The sequence below is a fragment of the Palaemon carinicauda genome, chromosome 21, assembly GCF_036898095.1.
Source record: "Palaemon carinicauda isolate YSFRI2023 chromosome 21, ASM3689809v2, whole genome shotgun sequence".
Classification (NCBI taxonomy): Eukaryota; Metazoa; Arthropoda; class Malacostraca; order Decapoda; family Palaemonidae; genus Palaemon; species Palaemon carinicauda.
This window is the reverse complement of record NC_090745.1, coordinates 707,153-728,528: the sequence shown is the minus strand read 5'-3', so window position 1 is coordinate 728,528 and position 21,376 is coordinate 707,153. Positions and strand designations below refer to the sequence as shown.

Genomic DNA, 21,376 nt, shown 5'->3' with positions numbered 1-21,376 from the left:
AATTAACAAGCACACCTATAATTTTAAGTATTATATAGTTAAAGAAAAACTGTTAATGCACAGATCTATGTTGAGGAGCCACTGTCCTTCACCTGCTTACAATTATACTTAGAGTTTTATTACAATACAACTTTATCTCCAGAATTTTCACCTTGTACTAATTTTAGCTAGAGCTCTATTAAAGGGTTCAACAACCTCAGGTCTACATTATAAGATAGAATTGGTGCAAAGAGAGTGGCCTACAGGTAGCATCATCTGCATTTACAACAAACTTGTTTTAGGCCATATCACTTACCATGTACTGTATATACAGTATAGTATGAAAAGTAATGGACTAAGAACACGACCTTGAAAAGCCACATGGTATATTCCTGTAATCAGTATGGACCTTATCAACTTGCCTACTCTTTGCAATCTTTTACTTGGAAATTTAATAGTAATGCTAAGAAAAGACCCACATACTGCCCTCTGTTAAGTTTGAAAGCAAAAGCCTCATGATTAACATAGTCAAAAATAGCACAAAATCAATGCCAATGGTATCTACAGTTAAATGCAGGAGTCCATGGCACACCTCCCTCAGAAGTGCACCATGTCACGCCCTTACTTTGTGGTGAGTAACTAAATAGATAATGTAGGTCGAGAGGGTAGAGGGAGTGGGTGTTGCTTAACACAATAACTAAGCACAGAGAAATGATGGTCAGGTGCACTTCCTCAGAGCAAGGTGTACCTGGAATTCATGTCTCCAACTGTACTTGCTGGCCACAATCAAGGGATATCTGTACAGCATCAGATATTATAAGATGGGTATCACATCCTCCAATGCCTTTATAAAAGCCAAACTGAAAACTAGGGAACAGATGATTAATTTCAGCATACATACAGTATCTAGATATTTTGCAAAATTATGTTAAAAATTTAGAAAATATGGGAATTATGGAAACTGGGGCAGAAATCACCAGGGCTAGAGCTAGCCCAAACATATTTAACCATGGGATTAACATTACCAATTCTTCAAGTAGAAAAAAACTATTCTTACTAACTTACAAGCTAAGAAATCAGCTGGTTTTAAAATACAAAGGAAAAGTGCCATTTTGCTCTACACCTCTATAGGCACCAAGGTCCAGTAAAAAGTGACTGAATTTCATCAAACCAAACATGCTAAACTAGTTTGTTTAGCTTCAGGAAAACAAGCACAAAAGAGGCATTTCTATCATCTTATATCATAACAATAGTGGCAAGAGGACAATCAAAGATAGAAGTGGCCAATAGATGAAACACAAATAGTTATAAGATTCCCACAAATTTTTATGACATATCATAGCAAGACTTGTGAGAAGCAAGGTTCACAGAACCATCATACACGTATCCACCCCGCCATAGAAATTGCATCCCGTTTCAAAATTATTGGTTTCTTAAAACCTGAAATATGCTGCTCAGATGTACAAATCTTTTGAGAAACCAAAGTTTCTCAATATAATAGAATATCAAATTTCTATGCAGTCCACAATCATTTCAGTACACTCGACTACACTGATGCAGTGTGGGATGCACTGGTCCTGAATTTTCCTCAATAGATCCATGATGTACTGAGGGAACAATAGGTGAACTGCAAAATGGCAAGAGATTACTCTTTATGTATGTATATATATATATATATATATATATATATATATATATATATATATATATATATATATATATATTCTACTCTGTTCATTTTTTACTCCACATATCCACCTGACTGGCTATGTTGCCTGCTAAATGTCCCTTTTCTTGCTAGAAGGAAATACAGATAGTAATAATTTACAGCTGGGGGAACTTTTTGGCAATAGCCTGGGATCAATCATGCTTGCAAAAATTCATAACTTTAGTACTAAACCATTCAGCCATCATGCATATTATTCTAACCCTTGTTCAAAGGGATGGTAAGGCTGTACTTCAATGATTTTCATCAAACATGAATATGGTTCGAACACGAGTCCAAGAAGGGAAGACATACATCTTCCATGCAATCTTTCCAGCCTATTCTGGTCTTCACCTCATCCCTCCCAACAATTTAGAATTGAATACTTTGTACCAGCTTATTGACATTCATGATTTCTGAATAGCCAAATTATTTCAAAACTCTTATTTATCCTTTCATCCACTCTCATGTTTTTGCCATTTCTACACTCCAGTCTTCATCCCTTCAATCATTCTCATGCCACATACTGTACACAAAACTTTCCCTTCAAAGGCTTCAACTTTCTTTCTTTTATTTACATACATCAACACTTCACTTCTAAACAGCAGAGATGGTTCAACAACACTTTCATACATCCTGCTATAGCTTCCATAGATAATACAAGTATCTTTACAATCATTTGCACTTTCCACCCTACGATCATTACTTCACTCAACTATCATGTTATATTTACTCACAAATAACTAAAAAAAAAAATACAATTTCTCATTTCACAAAATTAATTTTTTTTACAGCTTCTCAATATTCCATATCAGTACTGTCATGTTTGCAAACATCTACCATTTTACACTTATTCCAAGTTAAATTTCTTGTGCTGGAACTTTGCACCTACATTTACTGTTCTTTTTCAAGCTTCTCATTTCACTTAAGTGCATCCATAAAATTAATGAATAACATATGGCCTTACATACACGTCTCACTTTTTTTTTTTTTTTTACTAAACCAGCGACATTTCTGTCTCTATCCAAGCAAATACTTTTCTCTAAGCATAAATACTATAAATGGCTCAACATCCTTCTCATGCTTCCCTTTACATGTAACCTTCACACATAATGTTTCATGAAAATCATTTGATCCACAAATGCTATTTCATCTAAAGTTACAATGTTTTTCCTCGATATTCTTCCATACCCTGGTTCAGTTTTAAACATACATTACACCAAACATATTCTATAGCATACTAAGCACTGGTACCCCTTGAAATCATTATAGTCTCCATTATGACCTTTACTCTCACACACAGGAAGTTATATTTTTTTTACCTATTCCTTTGAAACCTTTCCCTTATCCAGACATATCTTAACGATTCTGACCAACCACTCATATTTCCAAACTGCCATGATGATTAAAAAATCATCATATTCATTATGGGCAGCTCAAAAGAGCACAAAATTAGAGAGAATATACAAAGGGCTTGCTTTCAAGAACAAAGGCTGAAAATGAAGAGCAAGAAAATAAAAGTTTTCTCAGTCCACACATACCTATCTAGACTACATTACACAAAACAATGAGAAACATTTACACTGCCAAAGATAACAAATGGAAATCTTAATAACTTACATAAAAAGTCTTCCAAATATGACTTATTTTTGTACTTTATTCCTGAACATACTAGAATTCCTGAGCTATGTGGCCATACACAATAGATGTGAAAAGGGAAAAATACCATATAATTCATAAATTACACAGTAAAACAAAAATAGAAAACGTTAAATAATCATGCAAAAAATAAAGAGAAAAAAATCATGTTAGCTTGTCTGGAATATAAAAGACAGTTGTAAAAAAGCCCAACTGAGATACTTTCAAAGTACGGTGGAAAGTACCACAAAAACAAATTAAGACTAAGACACACTAGATCAAAAGGAGACAATTCAATATGAAACAAAACAGTACAGTTTGTAAAATATAAAAATCTTAGAGCGCACAAATTAAAGAGATCATAAAAGGTTTACACAACAACATACTTACAAAAATCATGCTTTAGACAATTCAAATCCACAGAGGAGTATGCTAACAAAATAGAATTGGATAAGACGAATAAAACAATTCATGATTGAAAAAATATTTTAATATTCATCCATACATTCTATTAGCATGTTCTTAACTATACTTTTTCCTCTTTTTTGCTTAGGTGTCCCCATAAAATCCTGAAAATGCTTCACTCTTGTATCCTCGTCCATTTGATACCAAACATCAGCAGTTCTAAAGAATTTCCGATAATCTTGGCATAAACTAAATTCCCCATGGCCATAGAGAGAGCGGTCTAAATCACCATAAAGTACACTCACAATCTCGTAAAGCTCTTGTATTATTAGTTTGACATGTTTTTCTTCTGTGCATATGGTATGTATTTTAAAAGTGTTTTTAAAAGTATTGCAGCTTAAGCCTGACCATTTCACCGTTGCTAATGGAATATTAAACTTCTGCATGATCTTAAAATTGTTCTTTAGATAGGGAACTATGTGTTCCTTGTAATAAATGCCAACATTTGTTGATATTTCATCACAGATATTTTGCGTCCTCTCCATACGATCTGAAAATACGTTAGTATCCTTTGCACTGATAATTCCTTCTTCTCCAAACACTGCTGCCCTGATGAGGTTTCTTTTCTCTGGCTGCATTATTTTTTGTTCCTTGAGAAACTGACAAAATTCCTTTTGTAAATATTGAATTGAAGATAAACTTATACCATTAGGAAAGGCTTGAAGAAAAGCATTCTGCATTTCCTTCCCCTCTGAGATAATAATCAACTGAGAAGTATCTTTACCAAGCTGCGATGCTAACTGCACAAAAAGAGTTGTGTACGACGTGAAATCTGACTTTTCGTGAAGAAATAATGGTCCTGGGAATAAGGGATTTTGCTTAGAATTTTTTCGGAATACGGAAAGATTTTTAAAAACACTGTAAGTGAGAGTTAATCCACAACAATCATGAATATTAGAGAAACTTAATATAGTTGTTTCATTCATTCCCGAGTAACAACAAAATCTCTTCAAATCTAGTAACTGATCATCTACATACATAACAACTGACATCCGTTTACCCTTAGATGATGTCACCACTTGGACAAAAGGATGACTATGAACCATGTCTAGAATCTCTTTACACTCCTTTACCCCATTCCTTATACCATTTCTTGAATCTTCAGACTGATATTTTTTGACATTCTGTACCTGTTTAAACTTCTTAAAGGAACCAGTATCATGATTAGCACTAGCAACATCTTCATCTGTTTCCTCATACAGACCACCTGAAGTTAGACACAAATCAGAATCTCTCTCCTCACCTGTGAAACTCCTTTTTGTCCTTATATAATTCTTGATATTCTTTTTACAACTTCTATGAGGATGGTAACCAAGAAATTTACCCAAATATTCATAACAAGCCACTTCAGGAAAGTCTTTTTCACAGTTTTCTAGCCAAGTCACCTTTCTTTGATAAGTCTTAGACAAAGAATGTTTTGAAATATTTCTGTGTATCACAATCATAGTACTACGTCGTGGCTGTGGACATAGCGGTATGTACATGCGATTTCCTTCTCTAGTTCGCTCTATGCACATTTCTCCCTGCACATCTAAAATACGTGTGAGCTTTTGATTAGGTCCACATAAATATCGTTCAGTACTTGTTTTAGTGCAATTTGTATTCCATGCTCCACAGTCATCCCAAAAAACATTTTTCTTCTCCAATTTTTGTCTTTCAAGATTTTCTTTGTTACACACAATGAAAAACTGGTTCTCTTTCAAACCGCAAGGAACTGCATGAAGAGGTTCGTCTTCCATGCCAATCATCTGTAAAGCACTGATAACTTCGTACAAATCCAAGAATTTTCCACCTGGATGAGTCAACATGTATCCACCATTTACAGACTTAATCCAACAATGAGCGTCCATAATCTTTTCTCTCATATAATTGTTCTGGAAATATGAACACAGAAAATTAATTTATATATAAATTTTGAAAGTGTGATTACACATACCGATACTACTATGTCATAAGGGGTGGTTTCTCAAATCGTGGCGCATAGTCAGGTTGCATTACTATTACAATTATGTCCTCGGAGAAAAATTTCTACCAAATGATGTTTAATATTGCCAATAAAAATCCTTGCATTGCCATTAATTCATGATGAGCTGAACAACTTTTATTCTCTTCAACACGGCAATACATTACATTTCCAACAAATGCCTTCAATACCCTGGAATACAGTCAGTCAAATACAGAACATTATTTCTGGGCAACAAACCAATCATCCAAATTAGTGCCTTTGAGACAAAAGATAAAAAGATTATTTCATCTAAATACAGCTTCACTAATTCCAAACACAACAATATACTTGGCATCTCTACTTAAATGAGCAAACAAGCATTATTAAAAAGGGACAGGTTGGTAATTTGTAAAATAAATATTACGCAGAGAAAGTGGATCTTCATAGAATATTCAATTAAAACTTGTTTACAAAAAAAAAATCAAGAAATGAAAATACTTGGCAAACAAGTGAATCCCCCATAGGAGGAGATCTCAGCTACCAGTACATTTCGAACTGTACTGTATAAGAAAATTTCCAAGAATTGTTACCGGCATAATAATATCTATGTTAAATAAACTTCTAACAAAAACAATTTCCTTACCTGCAAACTTCCATTGACCTTGTCGGCAAAATAAAACCTTAAAGTATCTGGAGCAGTTCCATAGTATTCATAAAAGGCCAAGCAAGGAAGATCATCACTTCCATCCTCAAGCCATGTTATTCTTCTTTTGTAACTGTTCGAGTTTTTATGTCTTGAAGAATTCCTGTGCCACACAATTATATTATTTGGATGTGGTTGCGGTACAAGAGGGATGTATATCTTCTTGCCATCTACTTTATGCTCGGAGCAATACATTTCATTATGTTCAACAATTTTCTTCATTGTTGTACCATCTTCGGTAACGTACAAACTTTTTGTTGTGACTTGCGAAACCCACGGTCCACTATCATCCCAAAAGGTACATTTCCTACCTTTACGATGTCTTTGAACATTTAAACTGTTTTTCACAATAAACTGCTTGTTCTCTTTTAAACCTGCTGGGACTTGTGGATATGAATTTATCATAGCTGATGAATCTTTCAACTTGGTGAGTATTAAATGTAAAGGCAAAAATCTGCTGTTTGTTTCTGTTTCTATCCATTCATTTTCAAGACACCCTTCAGATGGCACAACCACAGCAGATAAAGTGCACTGAGCTTTTACACTTGTAGGGGTTTCCAAAGTATACACTGCACAACTCTGTAAAGAAAAAAAATGAAAACAGCTACTTTGTTAAATTAATGTTTACTGTTACTTCTTAAGAGGAATTCCCTTCTTTCCTTCTTCTTATTCACAAAACATATTCATTGTAATATGACAGATTTTAGAGAGATAACAATTAAAAAAAATGTACACTCAATGGATTTAAAAAACACTAATTTCATAGGACACTATCATATGATACAATTCTTTTGATACAAAAATACTAATGTGAAAGACAATCGAATGCTCTTACCTTAGCAAGACATACAAGAAAAGAAAGATAAAAAATGGGGAAGGGAAACAAGGAAGGCTGACAAAAAACACTTTGAAAAAACAGAAGTTGTAAAACTTGGGGGAATGAAAAGGTGATAGAGAATTCTATAACTTTACAATGGAAGAAACTATTAAAGGTTTAAAGGACGCTCATAAATAGCAGGGGCAAGGGACAGTGGTATTGCCCTATCAAGCAGGACAATGCCCTAGAGACTGACTATATTACATATGATCAGAGCCCAAGCCACCTCTCCACCCAAGCTAGGACCAAGAAGAGCCAGGCAATGGCTGCTGATGGCTCAGCATATAGACTTACAGGCTCCCCCAAAACCCCCCATCTTTAGCTCACAAGGATAGCGAGGTTGCAGCGACCAAAGAAACTAACGAGTTTGAGCGGGACTCAAACCCCAGTGTGGCATTCACCAGACAGGGACATTACCACATCGGCCACATATTGTGGGTTAAGAATTCGAGACCAGTTTTCATTAATGTTCCCAACCTTACCATTCACATAAGCTAAGGATGAGCGGGGGGGGGGGGGGGGGCTAATAGGTCTAACTGCTGAGTCATCGACAGCCATTGCTTGGCCTTCTTTGGTCCTGGCTTGAATGGAGAGAGGTGTCGGTCTCCAGGACATTATACAACAAGCGAACACATACATAACATTTCAACCTTTAAATATAGTATCTTCAAATTTTTATGACAAACAATTATTTCATTACAAAATACTAAAATCAAGCAGTGTCCAAAATATTACATGAAACACTAGACGTAAATTTAGGATAACATGAGAAAAGTCACCGACTTCTGCCAGTAACATAAAACCTGTGATGTAGCTCGATTATACAGAGAATTGTGCACTTAAGACACAAAGCTTATGAATAAGGTGGCTAGAACTGGATTATGGATTGTTTTAGGTTTAAGAATTTGAGCTATATACAGCAGCACTGGGGTCCTTGAGGCCATTCAGTGCCTAAGTGCAACTTTTGGGAAACCCACCAGTTATTATTATTATTATTATTACTAGCCAAGCTACAACCCTAGTTGGAAAAGCAAGATGCTATAAGCTCAAGGGCTCCAATAGGGAAAAATAGCCCAGTGAGGAAAGGAAATAAATAAATGATGAAAATAAATTAACAATAAATCATTCTAAAAACAGTAACGTCAAAACAGATATGTCCTATATAAACTATTAACAAAGTCAAAAACAGATACAGTATGTCATATATAAACTATAAAAAGACTCATGTCAGCCTGGTCAACATAAAAACATTTGCTCCAACTTTGAACTTTTGAAGTTCTACCGATTCAACTACCCGATTAGGAAGATCATTCCAGTTATAAAGTAAAAATTAAAAGAAATTGGACAGCAAAATTGAAAAAAAAAAGAAGTACAAACAGAGGTAAAGTAGGAGGTTATATATTAAGTGAAACTAGGGGCCGAAGAAATACTGCAAAGACCAATAACTATTGTGGACAAATGATGGCACTATCCTTCTGTGGGGGAATTGGATTATGATATCTAGCCAGAGGAGTCACTAGGACCAGTGAGGTTATTCAGCACTGATATCAATATTCAAATAACGTTCATACAGACCCGAGTAGTTTTTTTTATATAATTCCAGATGTCTCAGTCTTGGCTAAGTAATCCAAGATTTTTTAACTAATTAAGACCATGTCTGAACTGAATTTAGGTATTAGTAGGTAGCACCTATTTGTCTGTCTTTGTGCTAAATGGTTTCTTAACAACGGTGACATGATAGATAGTACTTGTGAGTCTAACTCCTATGTAACTGAGACAGGCACTGCAACCAAGTTCAAGTTGTTTGGAATAGTTTGACCATATTTTGAATGGCCAGATCTTCACGGACCTGTTGACTTGTATATGACCAAATTCAATCTTTCCAGGCAGAGTTCTTTAGTGGCTGGGGTCTGTGGGTTCTGCTAACAATTAGTTCAATCAAAACAGGTGAAACAGCTCCCTGAATGGCTTCTTTGATTGAACTAGACTGGATTTATGGAGATTGAAGCTTAGTGCAGGGACCAAGGAGGACACTTAGTGCTGCAGCGCAATAAGGGTAAAACCCAAAAGCTATTTGACTAAGTTAAAGGTAAGAGAGGTTTAACAGTAAGATCGAAGAAGGCTAAAATGCATATGTGCACCTAGTGGCCAAAGGTATACTGCAAAGACCCTTTGGTAGTGCCGATAATACAGCACATGGGCTGTACTGATGGTAATAACCCCTTTTGTGTTCAGTAACTTTCCAGACTAGTTAAAGCCTCTTGACCCCTCAGGCATGTCATTCACTTGAAATCCTCATTTACAATACAGTACTGTATTAACCAAATACATTTTAAATTACCCATAAATAAAATTGTTAACACCTATTATTACCAAAGGTAAGTGAAGATGAGAAATTGTCAAATCCAAGAGTAAATGATGAGCTCTACTGGGATACATACGAAAGAGGATGTAAGTGAATGTTGATATACTGTACTGATAAGTAGGATGGTAGTTATCCATCCTCAAACTATTGCTTTGTTCATTATAAGCAGTTCAACTACAGTACTAGTCATCTTTGACCAGGTATACTGGCAATAGTCAAGTAATAGGATTGTGATTTGTATGAACACACACCAACACTAAAATATCTTACCTTGTCACGGACACTACTTGCATATGACTTGTTATTCAATTCATGTTTCAATTTTTCTGGAGCAGCTCCATGATATTCAACAAATGCAGTGCTGGGTCCTCCTTCTTCCATACTTTTAAATATAGTAATCCTTCTCTTGTACCTTTCTGAATACTTGTGACATATATCATACTTCTGAACGCTGAGAATATTCTCTAAGTTCGGCTGTGGAATAAGAGGTAACTGTGCATCTTTACTCTGCGCAGTACAGTACAAACCCTCTTTAATATCTACTCCTCTGAAAGATTCATTAAGGTCACACAAGAAGAGACAGTTTTCGCACGAGCTCTTCTCATAATCCCAAGGACCACTGTCATCACTCCATATATTACAAGTTCCTATACTCTGGTTATGCAAAAACATCTCTGCATCTACAATAAAAAACATATTCTCTTTTAATCCCTCAGGAACTTCTTTCAACATATTTTTGGTTTTCATTATATTCTTTACACTCTTCAACATCACATCCATATCCAGCTGTTTTTCAGGTACATCAGGTAGTTTGTGACCTCCGACAGCTTCTAAAAGGTGAGGATACTCATGAATAACTAAAGATAAACAGTCAACGCGAGCATCACCTACATCTTCCTCACTGCTACAGCAATATATCTGTGGAAAAAAACAAACTTTTAAGAATCTACATTCTAATATATACGGGTGTATTACATGCACTTCATTATTTTCTGGAAAAGTATACCACTCATTTTAATAAAAACTACATGTGAAGTAACAGCAGTAATGTAGTTACAGAGTAAAGTAAACTATTGCCTATAGGAGGGAACTATGTTCTTACTGTTATAGGTAGTTTACCCAGACTACTAAGCTAGAATATCAGACTCACAGGGCTCACCTGAAGAGTTTAAGGTTAGTTGGATACAGTATGTTGCTGATTCTGATAAAATTTCCTTAACTGATTTATTTCTAAAGTTTGACATCTGCTGTTGGAAAAAAGTTGGGAAATTTACGTAGATTGTGTTCAACAACTTGACCTATATTCTCTGCATACAAGGATTGGGTCATGCGGGTTATCCATCAAATAGCAATGGATCAAACGAATGTAACCAAACCAAGGACGCGATAGAATTACAGTACTTCGACATATCCTTTATCTTATGATGAATACTTGTGTTGATTATTTTTTATCAGATTCTTGTTAATCAATATCTTTATTTCCCTTTATATCCACATGGGCAGTAATCTATTTCATCATTTACATTATTTCCATACAATTTATTTCAATATTTACATTAGTTTCATGTAATTTATTCCAGAGAACTACATGGATAATGGAATTGAATGGCTTCAATAGTATTCCTAAAGGTACTAGAGATTTATAAATGTTTGCGTTGATATTTTTCAATTATATTGACAGCAAAAACAATGCCACATAAGTCTACTGTAAAAACACAACCAATGTTTGAAATAGAGAATTGATTAATTCTATCCGTTACCATGGTGGCAAATCTTAAACCTCATGAAGATTCAAAACTGGTCATTACCTACTTGAATACTGTAGATATAAAAATTCAGGCTCCAATTATTGTTGGGGGAAAGGCTTACCCTTATTTCATAAGCAAATTCAGCCTTAGGAAGGGAGGAAGCCATCTATGTCCAGATCATATTAGTGCATAAAATAGACTAATGAATACATGTGGGATATCCACTTATCAATTATATCATTCCTTCAGACTACGGTACTTCATCTAAATACCCCATTGCCGTGTGTCAATTATAGGTTCAAGGCACAAAAAATGCATGGAAGTAAGGTTAGGCCTACCCCAGGCCAAAAATTTAACAAAATTTGACTTACAAACAGCTTCTTGGAACCTATTAAGTTTGTAAATTGGGGAACTTATGTTTACAATTCTAGGGTACGCTAGTCGAAAACCAAGAAGCGTGACTTAGACTCAGTAAGCAATGTGAAAATCAAGTTAATACTAAAAAAAGTAAAGGGAAGACAACCTTTTAAAGCTAAACCTTTCCCATGCTGTCGTGAAAAAATGTTATTTTCCTTAGTAAAATAAATTTTTGAATATACTTACCCGATGATCATGTAGCTGTCAACTCTGTTGCCCGACAGAAAAATCTAAGGTCGGGATACGCCAGCGGTCGCTATACAGGTGGGGGTGTACACAACAGCGCCATCTGTCGAGTAGGTACTCAGGTACTTCTTGTCAACAAGAACTCAATTTTCTCCTCGGTCCACTGGTTCTCTATGGGGAGGAAGGGAGGGTCCTTAAATTCAGGATCATCGGGTAAGTATATTCAAAAATTTATTTTACTAAGGAAAATAACATTTTCCAATATTAATCTTACCCGATGATCATGTAGCTGATTCACACCCAGGGGGGTGGGTGGAGACCAGCATACATGTTAACATTAGAAGCTAAGTATCCTGTATTTCATTTTAGCAGTTATTCAAAATAACAAACATAAAATAAATAAGTACCTGGTAAGGAGGTCGACTTGAACCATTACTCTGCCTTTTTAAGTACGTCTTCCTTACTGAGCCTAGCGATCCTCTTAGGATGCTGAGCGACTCCTAGGTGCTGAAGTATGAAGGGCTGCAACCCATACTAAAGGACCTCATCACAACCTCTAATCTAGGCGCTTCTCAAGAAAGAATTTGACCACCCGCCAAATCAACCAGGATGCGGAAGGCTTCTTAGCCTTCCGTACAACCCAAAAAACAACAATAAAAAGCATTTCAAGAGAAAGATCAAAAAAAGGTTATGGGATTATGGGAATGTAGTGGTTGAGCCCTCACCTACTACTGCACTCGCTGCTACGAATGGTCCCAGGGTGTAGCAGTTCTCGTAAAGAGACTGGACATCTTTGAGGTAAAATGATGCGAACACTGACTTGCTTCTCCAATAGGTTGCATCCATAACACTCTGCAGAGAACGGTTCTGTTTGAAGGCCACTGAAGTAGCGACAGCTCTAACTTCATGTGTCCTTACCTTCAGCAAAGCAAGGTCTTCTTCCTTCAGATGAGAATGGGCCTCTCTAATCAAAAGCCTGATGTAATAAGAAACTGCGTTCTTAGACATTGGTAAAGCAGGTTTCTTGATAGAACACCATAAAGCTTCTGATTGTCCTCGTAATGGCTTTGTACGTCTTAAATAGTACTTAAGAGCTCTTACTGGGTAAAGTACTCTCTCTTGTTCGTTCCCAACCAAGTTGGACAGGCTTGGGATCTCGAACGACTTGGGCCAAGGACGAGAAGGAAGCTCGTTTTTAGCTAAAAAACCAAGCTGCAAGGAACATGTAGCCGTTTCAGATGTAAAACCTATGTTCCTGCTGAATTCGTGAATCTCACTGACTCTTTTAGCTGTTGCTAAGCAAACGAGGAAAAGAGTCTTCAATGTGAGATCCTTAAAAGAGGCTGATTGAAGCGGTTCGAACCTTGCTGACATCAGGAACCTTAAAACCACGTCTAGGTTCCAGCCTGGTGTGGCCAACCGACGCTCCTTTGAGGTCTCAAAAGACTTAAGAAGGTCCTGTAGATCTTTGTTGGTGGACAGATCTAAGCCTCTGTGGCGGAAGACCGCTGCCAACATGCTTCTGTAACCTTTGATCGTAGGAGCTGATAGGGATCTTACATTCCTTAGATGTAAAAGGAAGTCAGCTATCTGCGTTACAGAGGTACTGGTTGAGGAAACTGCATTCGCCTTGCACCAGCTTCGGAAGACTTCCCATTTTGACTGGTAGACTTTGAGAGTGGATGTCCTCCTTGCTCTGGCAATCGCTCTGGCTGCCTCCTTCGAAAAGCCTCCAGCTCTTGAGAGTCTTTCGATAGTCTGAAGGCAGTCAGACGAAGAGCGTGGAGGCTTGGGTGTACCTTCTTTACGTGCGGCTGACGCAGAAGGTCCACTCTTAGAGGAAGAGTCCTGGGAACGTCCACTAGCCATTGCAGTACCTCGGTGAACCATTCTCTCGCGGGCCAGAGGGGAGCAACCAACGTCAACTGTGTCCCTTCGTGAGAGGCGAACTTCTGTAGTACCTTGTTGACAATCTTGAACGGAGGGAACGCATACAGGTCTAGATGGGACCAATCCAGAAGAAAGGCATCCACGTGAACTGCTGCTGGGTCTGGAATCGGTGAACAATACATCGGGAGCCTCTTGGTCATCGAGGTAGCGAATAGATCTATGGTGGGCTGACCCCACAGGGCCCATAGTCTGCTGCAAACATTCTTGTGAAGGGTCCACTCTGTGGGGATGACCTGACCCTTCCGGCTGAGGCGATCTGCCATGACATTCATGTCGCCCTGAATGAACCTCGTTACCAGCGAAATCTTTCGATCTTTTGACCAAGTGAGGAGGTCCCTTGCGATCTCGAACAACTTCCTCGAATGAGTCCCTCCTTGCTTGGAGATGTACGCCAAGGCTGTGGTGTTGTCGGAGTTCACCTCCACCACCTTGCTTAGATGGAGAGACTTGAAGTTTATCAAGGCCAGATGAACTGCCAATAGCTCCTTGCAGTTGATGTGAAGTGTTCTTTGCTCCTGATTCCACGTGCCCGAGCATTCCTGTCCGTCCAGTGTCGCACCCCAGCCCGTGTCCGATGCGTCCGAGAAGAGACGGTGGTCGGGGGTCTGAACAGCCAATGGTAGACCTTCCTTGAGAAGAATGCTGTTCTTCCACCACGTCAGTGTAGACCTCATCTCTTCGGATATAGGCACTGAGACCGCTTCTAGCGTCATGTCCTTTCTCCAGTGAGCAGCTAGATGATACTGAAGGGGGCGGAGGTGGAGTCCCCCTAACTCGATGAACTGGGCCAGCGATGAAAGTGTCCCTGTTAGACTCATCCACTGCCTGACTGAACATCGGTTCCTTCTCAGCATGCTCTGGATGCATTCTAGGGCTTGACTGATCCTGGGGGCCGACGGAAAAGCCCGAAAAGCTCGACTCTGAATCTCCATACCTAGATAGACAATGGTTTGGGATGGGACGAGTTGGGACTTCTCTATATTGACCAGGAGACCCAATTCCTTGGTCAGATCCATAGTCCATCTGAGATTCTCCAGACAGCGACGACTTGATGAAGCTCTTAAAAGCCAGTCGTCCAAATAGAGGGAGGCTCTGATGTCTGCCAAGTGAAGGAATTTGGCAATATTCCTCATCAGTTTGGTAAACACAAGAGGTGCCGTGCTTAGGCCAAAGCACAGGGCTTGGAACTGGTACACGACCTTTCCAAAGACGAACCTTAGGAAAGGTTGGGAGTCTGGATGGACGGGGACATGAAAGTACGCGTCTTTCAGGTCCAACGAGACCATCCAGTCTTCCTTCCTGACCGCTGCTAGGACCGACTTCGTCGTCTCCATTGTGAACGTCTGCTTGGTGACAAAAGCATTGAGAGCACTGACGTCCAGCACCGGTCTCCAACCTCCTGTCTTCTTCGCTACCAGGAAGAGACGGTTGTAGAAGCCCGGGGATTGATGGTCCCGGACTATGACTACCGCTCCCTTTTGTAGCAAGAGCGACACCTCTTGTTGCAACGCTAGCCTCTTGTCCTTCTCCTTGTAGTTGGGAGAGAGGTTGATGGGAGAAGTTGCTAGAGGGGGACTGCGGCAGAACGGAATCCTGTACCCCTCCCTTAGCAACTTCACAGACTGAGCGTCTGCACCTCTGTTCTCCCAAGCCTGCCATAAGTTCTTGAGCCTGGCTCCCACTGCTGTCTGGAGAGGTAGGCAGTCAGATTCTGCCTTTTGAGGACTTGGAACCCTTCTTCGATTTGCCACGATGACTGTCGGCACGGGTACCTCCTCTGCTGGAGGTTCTGCCACGAAAGGGCGGGATGAACCTAGACGCTGGTGTGTCCATCCTAGGTCTAGGCACGGAAGGTAAAGCTTTGGCCTTACGTGCGGAGGACGCCACCAGGTCATGGGTATCCTTCTGGATCAACGAGGCAGCCATCCCCTTGATCAGCTCTTCCGGAAAGAGACACTTGGAAAGCGGAGCAAACAACAACTCCGACTTCTGGCAAGGAGTGATCCCAGCAGACAAGAAGGAGCAAAGATGGTCTCTCTTCTTAAGCACTCCCGACACGTACGAAGCCGCAAGCTCACCAGACCCATCCCGAATGGCTTTGTCCATGCTAGACATGATAAGCATGGCAGAGTCCTTATCCGAAGGGGAAGTCTTTCTGCTTAACGCTCCCAAACACCAATCGAGGAAGTTGAAGATCTCAAAAGCACGAAAAACTCCCTTCAACAGATGATCCATGTCAGAAAAGGACCAGCAAATCTTAGATCGTCTCATAGCCAGCCTGCGGGGAGAGTCAACCAGACTTGAGAAGTCGCCCTGGGCAGAGGCAGGAACTCCCAAGCCGGGTTCCTCTCCCGTGGCATACCAGACGCTAGATTTGGAAGCAAGCTTGGTAGACGGAAAGATGAAAGCAGTCTTTCCCAGCTGCTTCTTGGACTGCAACCACTCTCCCATAACCCTCAAAGCTCTCTTGGATGAGCGTGCGAGTACGAGTTTGGTGAAGGCAGGAGCTGCTGACTGCATGCCTAAAGCAAACTCGGAGGGAGGAGAGCGAGGGGTTGCAGACACAAACTGTTCCGGATACAACTCCCTGAACAGGGCAAGGACTTTCCTAAAGTCTAGGGAGGGAGGCTTAGACTTGGGTTCTTCTAAATCGGAGTGCGGATCGTCCAAATGCGCAGCTTCGTCGTCATCAGATACTCCATCATCCGAAAGCTGAGGAGGAAGTGGCAAAGGTGGAACAGAAAGCTGAACGGCTGAATCCGGCAGCACGGGTGCATGCGTAGCTGCTGCGGATCCCACATCATGCCGCTGCTGGTCAGTCTGCGAGCTGGCAACAACAAAAGCGGAGTGCTGGTGCGTGGGAGGGACTGCCGTGGGTTGCGGAGCATGCCGCATTGCGTCAAAACACGGCAGCTTGACAGCACCTTCCCACTGCTGATGCGGTAGCTCACGCATGTCAACGGAGGGTGCAGCATGAACATGCGTCTGGCAGGGTCGACTGCGCATCGGTGGTGGAGCTCTCACAGGTGGAGTGTGGGAGCAGGCAGCCGCAGTATCTGCTGAGCGCACAACCGTGGCAGGTTGTAGGTTAACAGGTGCAGTGTCAACCTTCTCAGCACGAGACTCCTGCATGAAGGAAGCAAGCTGAGACTGCATAGTCTGCAGCATGGACCACTTAGGGTCTACCGTGGTTGGTGCGGCAACAGACGGAGTAGTTGCCTGCTGCGGAACCACTCTACCTCTCTTGGGAGGTGTGCAGTCTTCGGAAGACTGCGGCGAGTCCGAACTGACCCAGTGGCTACACCTGGGCCGTTGGACTCGCTCGGAAGGGACCTTACGCTTGAGAGGTCGTGAGACCTTGGTCCAACGTTTCTTCCTCGAAACTTCTTCCACAGACGAGGAATGATAGGGCTCATTCGTCTGTTTGTGGATGGGACGATCTCTGACAGATACGTCCGCAACCACTGAGGGTACATCCGTACGCTGATCAAGGCCTGTCGAACCCTTTGGTCCTTCGACATTGCTTCTTCCCTGGGCTTGGGAGCTTGCAAGAGGTCCCGGACTGGGAGGACGACTGGCACGAACAGATGTACCCTCATGCGCAACACTGACACTGACACTTTTCACTTCACTTGCACTCACTACACTTCCTACTGCACTTTGCGCTTTCAACTCTTTGACATCGGCCAAAAGTTGATTCCGGTCATTAGCTAATGACTCCACTCTGTCACCAAGAGCCTGAATGGCACGCATCATGTCCGCCATGGAGGGTTGAGCACTAGTAGCAGGGTCGGGAGTCACCACTACAGGGGAAGGAGTAGGTTGAGGGGCATGGGGAGAGGAAAAATCAAAAGAGCGAGAAGAACTCCTCCTGATCCTATCCTTCTCTAGCCTACGTGCATTCTTTAGGAATTCGTTAAAATCGAATTCCGAAAGCCCAGCGCATTCCTCACATTGATCTTCCAATTGACAGGATTTACCCCTACAATTGGAACAAACGGTGTGAGGATCTATGGAGGCCTTCGGAAGATGCCTAGAACAAGCCCTAACGCTACACTGCCTGTACTTAGGGACTTGAGAATGGTCAGACATCTTGAATTCTTGAAATAGTCAAGGGGGAAATCCAAAATCTAGCAAAGTTCATTAACAATTAATCCAAATCTAATCAAAAAGCTTGAGAAGCTAATGATAAAGGTTCCTGAATAGCGAAGGCTAAAATCTAGAGCGAATACATCACCAAAATCGTGAAAAACAACTCCAGAAACAACAGCGTATCCAAGTAGGTCTTGCCGGTGGCACGACAGAGGAAAAATTGAGTTCTTGTTGACAAGAAGTACCTGAGTACCTACTCGACAGATGGCGCTGTTGTGTACACCCCCACCTGTATAGCGATCGCTGGCGTATCCCGACCTTAGATTTTTCTGTCGGGCAACAGAGTTGACAGCTACATGATCATCGGGTAAGATTAATATTGGAAAACCAAAACTATATGACGTCCAAAACTATATGACGTTCAGGAGAGTAGTAAAACTCAAAGCATACAGCACCTGAAGATCAATAATTGCTCTTTCACCCAAAAATAGATTTTTCGCTTCGCTCAAAATCCGTTAAGTTAACTCCATCGCTAAGAATAAAAACGAACAAAATTGGAGGTTAATCAATTGTACTTGACTTAAAAGTTGAGGAGAATGCAAATGTTCTGGCACTAAGAACATGCAGAAAAGCATGTCCATTTGCCTGTCCAATAATAAAAAAAACCAAGATTGTAGTCAAGCGTATGCAAGCGCCCAGATAACTTTGTGTTCAGTACTAGTATTGGTTATCGGATATGATGTGTCATCTATTGTCAAACGTATTTCAGCATTACAGGTTCTGTGACAGTTTCAATAGAACCTGACTGAGTGCATACTATGCATATTGATACACTAGTTATGGAGCAGGGAAGGCAATACTTCTTTGGTATTTTCTTGTCGTATTGAATTCCCTGTTATAACCTTCCACATGAAAGTTCTTAGAGATCACACTGCACATTATCATTATTATTACTAGCTAAGCTGCAACCCTAGTTGGAAAAGCAGGATGCTATAAAACCCAGGGGCTCCAAAAACAAAGAAAAATAGCCCCATGAGGAAAGGAAATAAATAAGCTATATGAAAAGTAATAAACAATTAAAATAAAATATTTTAAGAACAGTAACAACATCAAAACAGATCTTTCATATATAAACTATAAAAAGAGACTAATGTCTACCTGTTCAACATAAAAACATTTGCAGCAAGTTTGAACTTTTGAAGTTCTACTGATTCAACAACCTGATTAGGAAGATCAATCCACAACTTGGTTATAGCTGGAATAAAACTTCTAGAATACTGTGTAGTATTGAACCTCATGATGGAGAAAGTCTGACTATTAGAATTAATTGCATACCTAGTATTACGAACAGGGTGGTACTGTCCGGGAAGATCTAAATGTAAAGGATGGTTAGAATTTTACTCAACAAAATCATGTGATTCAATTATCAAGCAAGGGTAGAAAACTCCAATATCAGATTCAACTGTTTACATTCTAGGTAGCCAAAGAACTTACACATTGGCTAGGCAATTGTATGCCAAAAAATATTATGGAGGACACAACAAAAGTTGATATCAGGTATGGGTGCAAAACATAACTTAATAATACAAGAATAATCACAGTACTAAATACTTAAAATGGCAAACAAAATACTGTACCCTATACTATTCAATTAACACATTATAAGGAATAGTCCACAGAACATTGCAAAAACCATTGTGTTCCTCTGGTAATGAAAGCGTTGTGAGGACCAAGAGGAGGAGGGGGATTGCCGGGCATAGAAACCATTCTAGCTCCTTCCCTACTTTTGAAGGTCTTACACTGTTGATCCTCGGAGGAGAGGGTAGTTTTTCTTTTATCAAAAGATGGAAGCCTGCGCTTCATAGATATAGGCAATGTGACATAAAGGTAAGATTCATCAAATAATTTAAATCATAATTAATGAAAAATATTTGGTTGGGGAAGAACTCCCAGAGCTGGTTTACTGTACTGACTAGAATAACAATGCCATAATGACATGCAGTACAGTATGCAGTAAGTGAAATAAGGAGCCCTTATTGTGATAAATGCTATAACTATCAATGAATAGCCCTGTTGCTCATTATAAATTGGGATTCAGAGCTTCATCTTTCCCCCATTCAGTGATAAAAATACTAGTAATTAAAGTGTACACTAATTGAATATAAAATATCTCTATACTTACTTTTTCATAAACCTCAGTTGAGCATGGAGGAAGTGATTCCTTCAATTCCTTTGGAGCTTGGCCAGAATATTCATAAAGGATGACAGGTGGTACAAACTTGGGTAGGGACCCAAGCCAAGTAACCTTCTTTCTATAGGATTTGGAGAATGCATGTTTAACGTAATAACTTTGGACAGACAAGATTGACTCTGGAGTTGGCTGAGGATCTAGAGGTAGGTAAACTCTCTTCTTGTCTCTTCTGGTTTCTTTGCAATAAATCCCATCCTTCAATTCAATACTTTTTAAAGAGTCATACAAAAAATAACGAGTTACAGAGTGACTGTCACTACAGTTCCATGGACCCGAGTCATCTTCATAAGTTCCTTTTAAACCTAATTCCTGTCTTCTTGAATTTATACGGTTATCAACAATGAAGCTTACATTCTCTTTTAAGCCATTAGGAACACATGGCAAAAGTTTACTAAAGTTATCAACAGATAGTAATGTTTTGATTATGGATTTTGTGTTCAAGAACATAGGTGCAGGAACCGAGCAATGGTTTCCGGTTACTTTAATACCTGAACCTTCATTGCTATTTGAGATTCTTGTTAACACCGAGTAGTCTTCCTGAATCGTCATCTCGTCATCAACAGACTGAAAAAAATGAAAATCCAAGTTACATATATTACTGTACAACTATTTCTGAAAAATTAAAGAAAAGATATTCAAGTAAAGTATCTTGAGCCAATATGAATTGGACTTACTACTTTAATGCTTATAATTTTCTTAAATCCTACACAATAATTTCTTTCACATATTACTTAGAACAACAAAAAAGGGTCAAAACAGCTTTCATGACCTTATATTTTATGTACTATGCATTATTTTTCATACTCTGGAACATCATAAAGCATAGTTTTGTCTATCTTTTAGCACATGAGCTCCAATTTACTGTCTCACAGTTACAAGTTTTAAGATCTTGTTAAAAGTTTATAATAAAATTACAGTATGACTATATGGACTATTAATTATACAGCATGAAGAAGTCACTAATTTCAGGAATACATGTTAAAAAGATGGAAGTTTGTTACAGTCATTATGGTACAGTACCTTATTTACCTAAATTACAGGTCCAGGAAATTAGA

At 39.5% G+C, this 21,376-nt stretch overlaps 1 protein-coding gene across 2 annotated transcripts in view; it reads right to left on the bottom strand.

Moving 5' to 3' along the window:
* Positions 1-3,796: 3,796 nt before the first annotated feature.
* The window catches only part of LOC137615137 (uncharacterized), a 42,810-nt gene continuing 25,230 nt past the window's right edge, over positions 3,797-21,376 (bottom strand). For both annotated transcript variants that reach the window (XM_068344770.1, XM_068344771.1), the window contains exons 3-6: positions 20,253-20,885; positions 9,948-10,595; positions 6,376-7,014; positions 3,797-5,661 (exon numbers count right to left, since the gene is read on the bottom strand). In XM_068344770.1, coding sequence (XP_068200871.1) covers positions 3,811-5,661; positions 6,376-7,014; positions 9,948-10,595; positions 20,253-20,885 — 3,771 coding nt within the window. In that variant the 3' untranslated portion in view covers positions 3,797-3,810. The remainder of the gene's footprint in view (positions 5,662-6,375; positions 7,015-9,947; positions 10,596-20,252; positions 20,886-21,376) is intronic.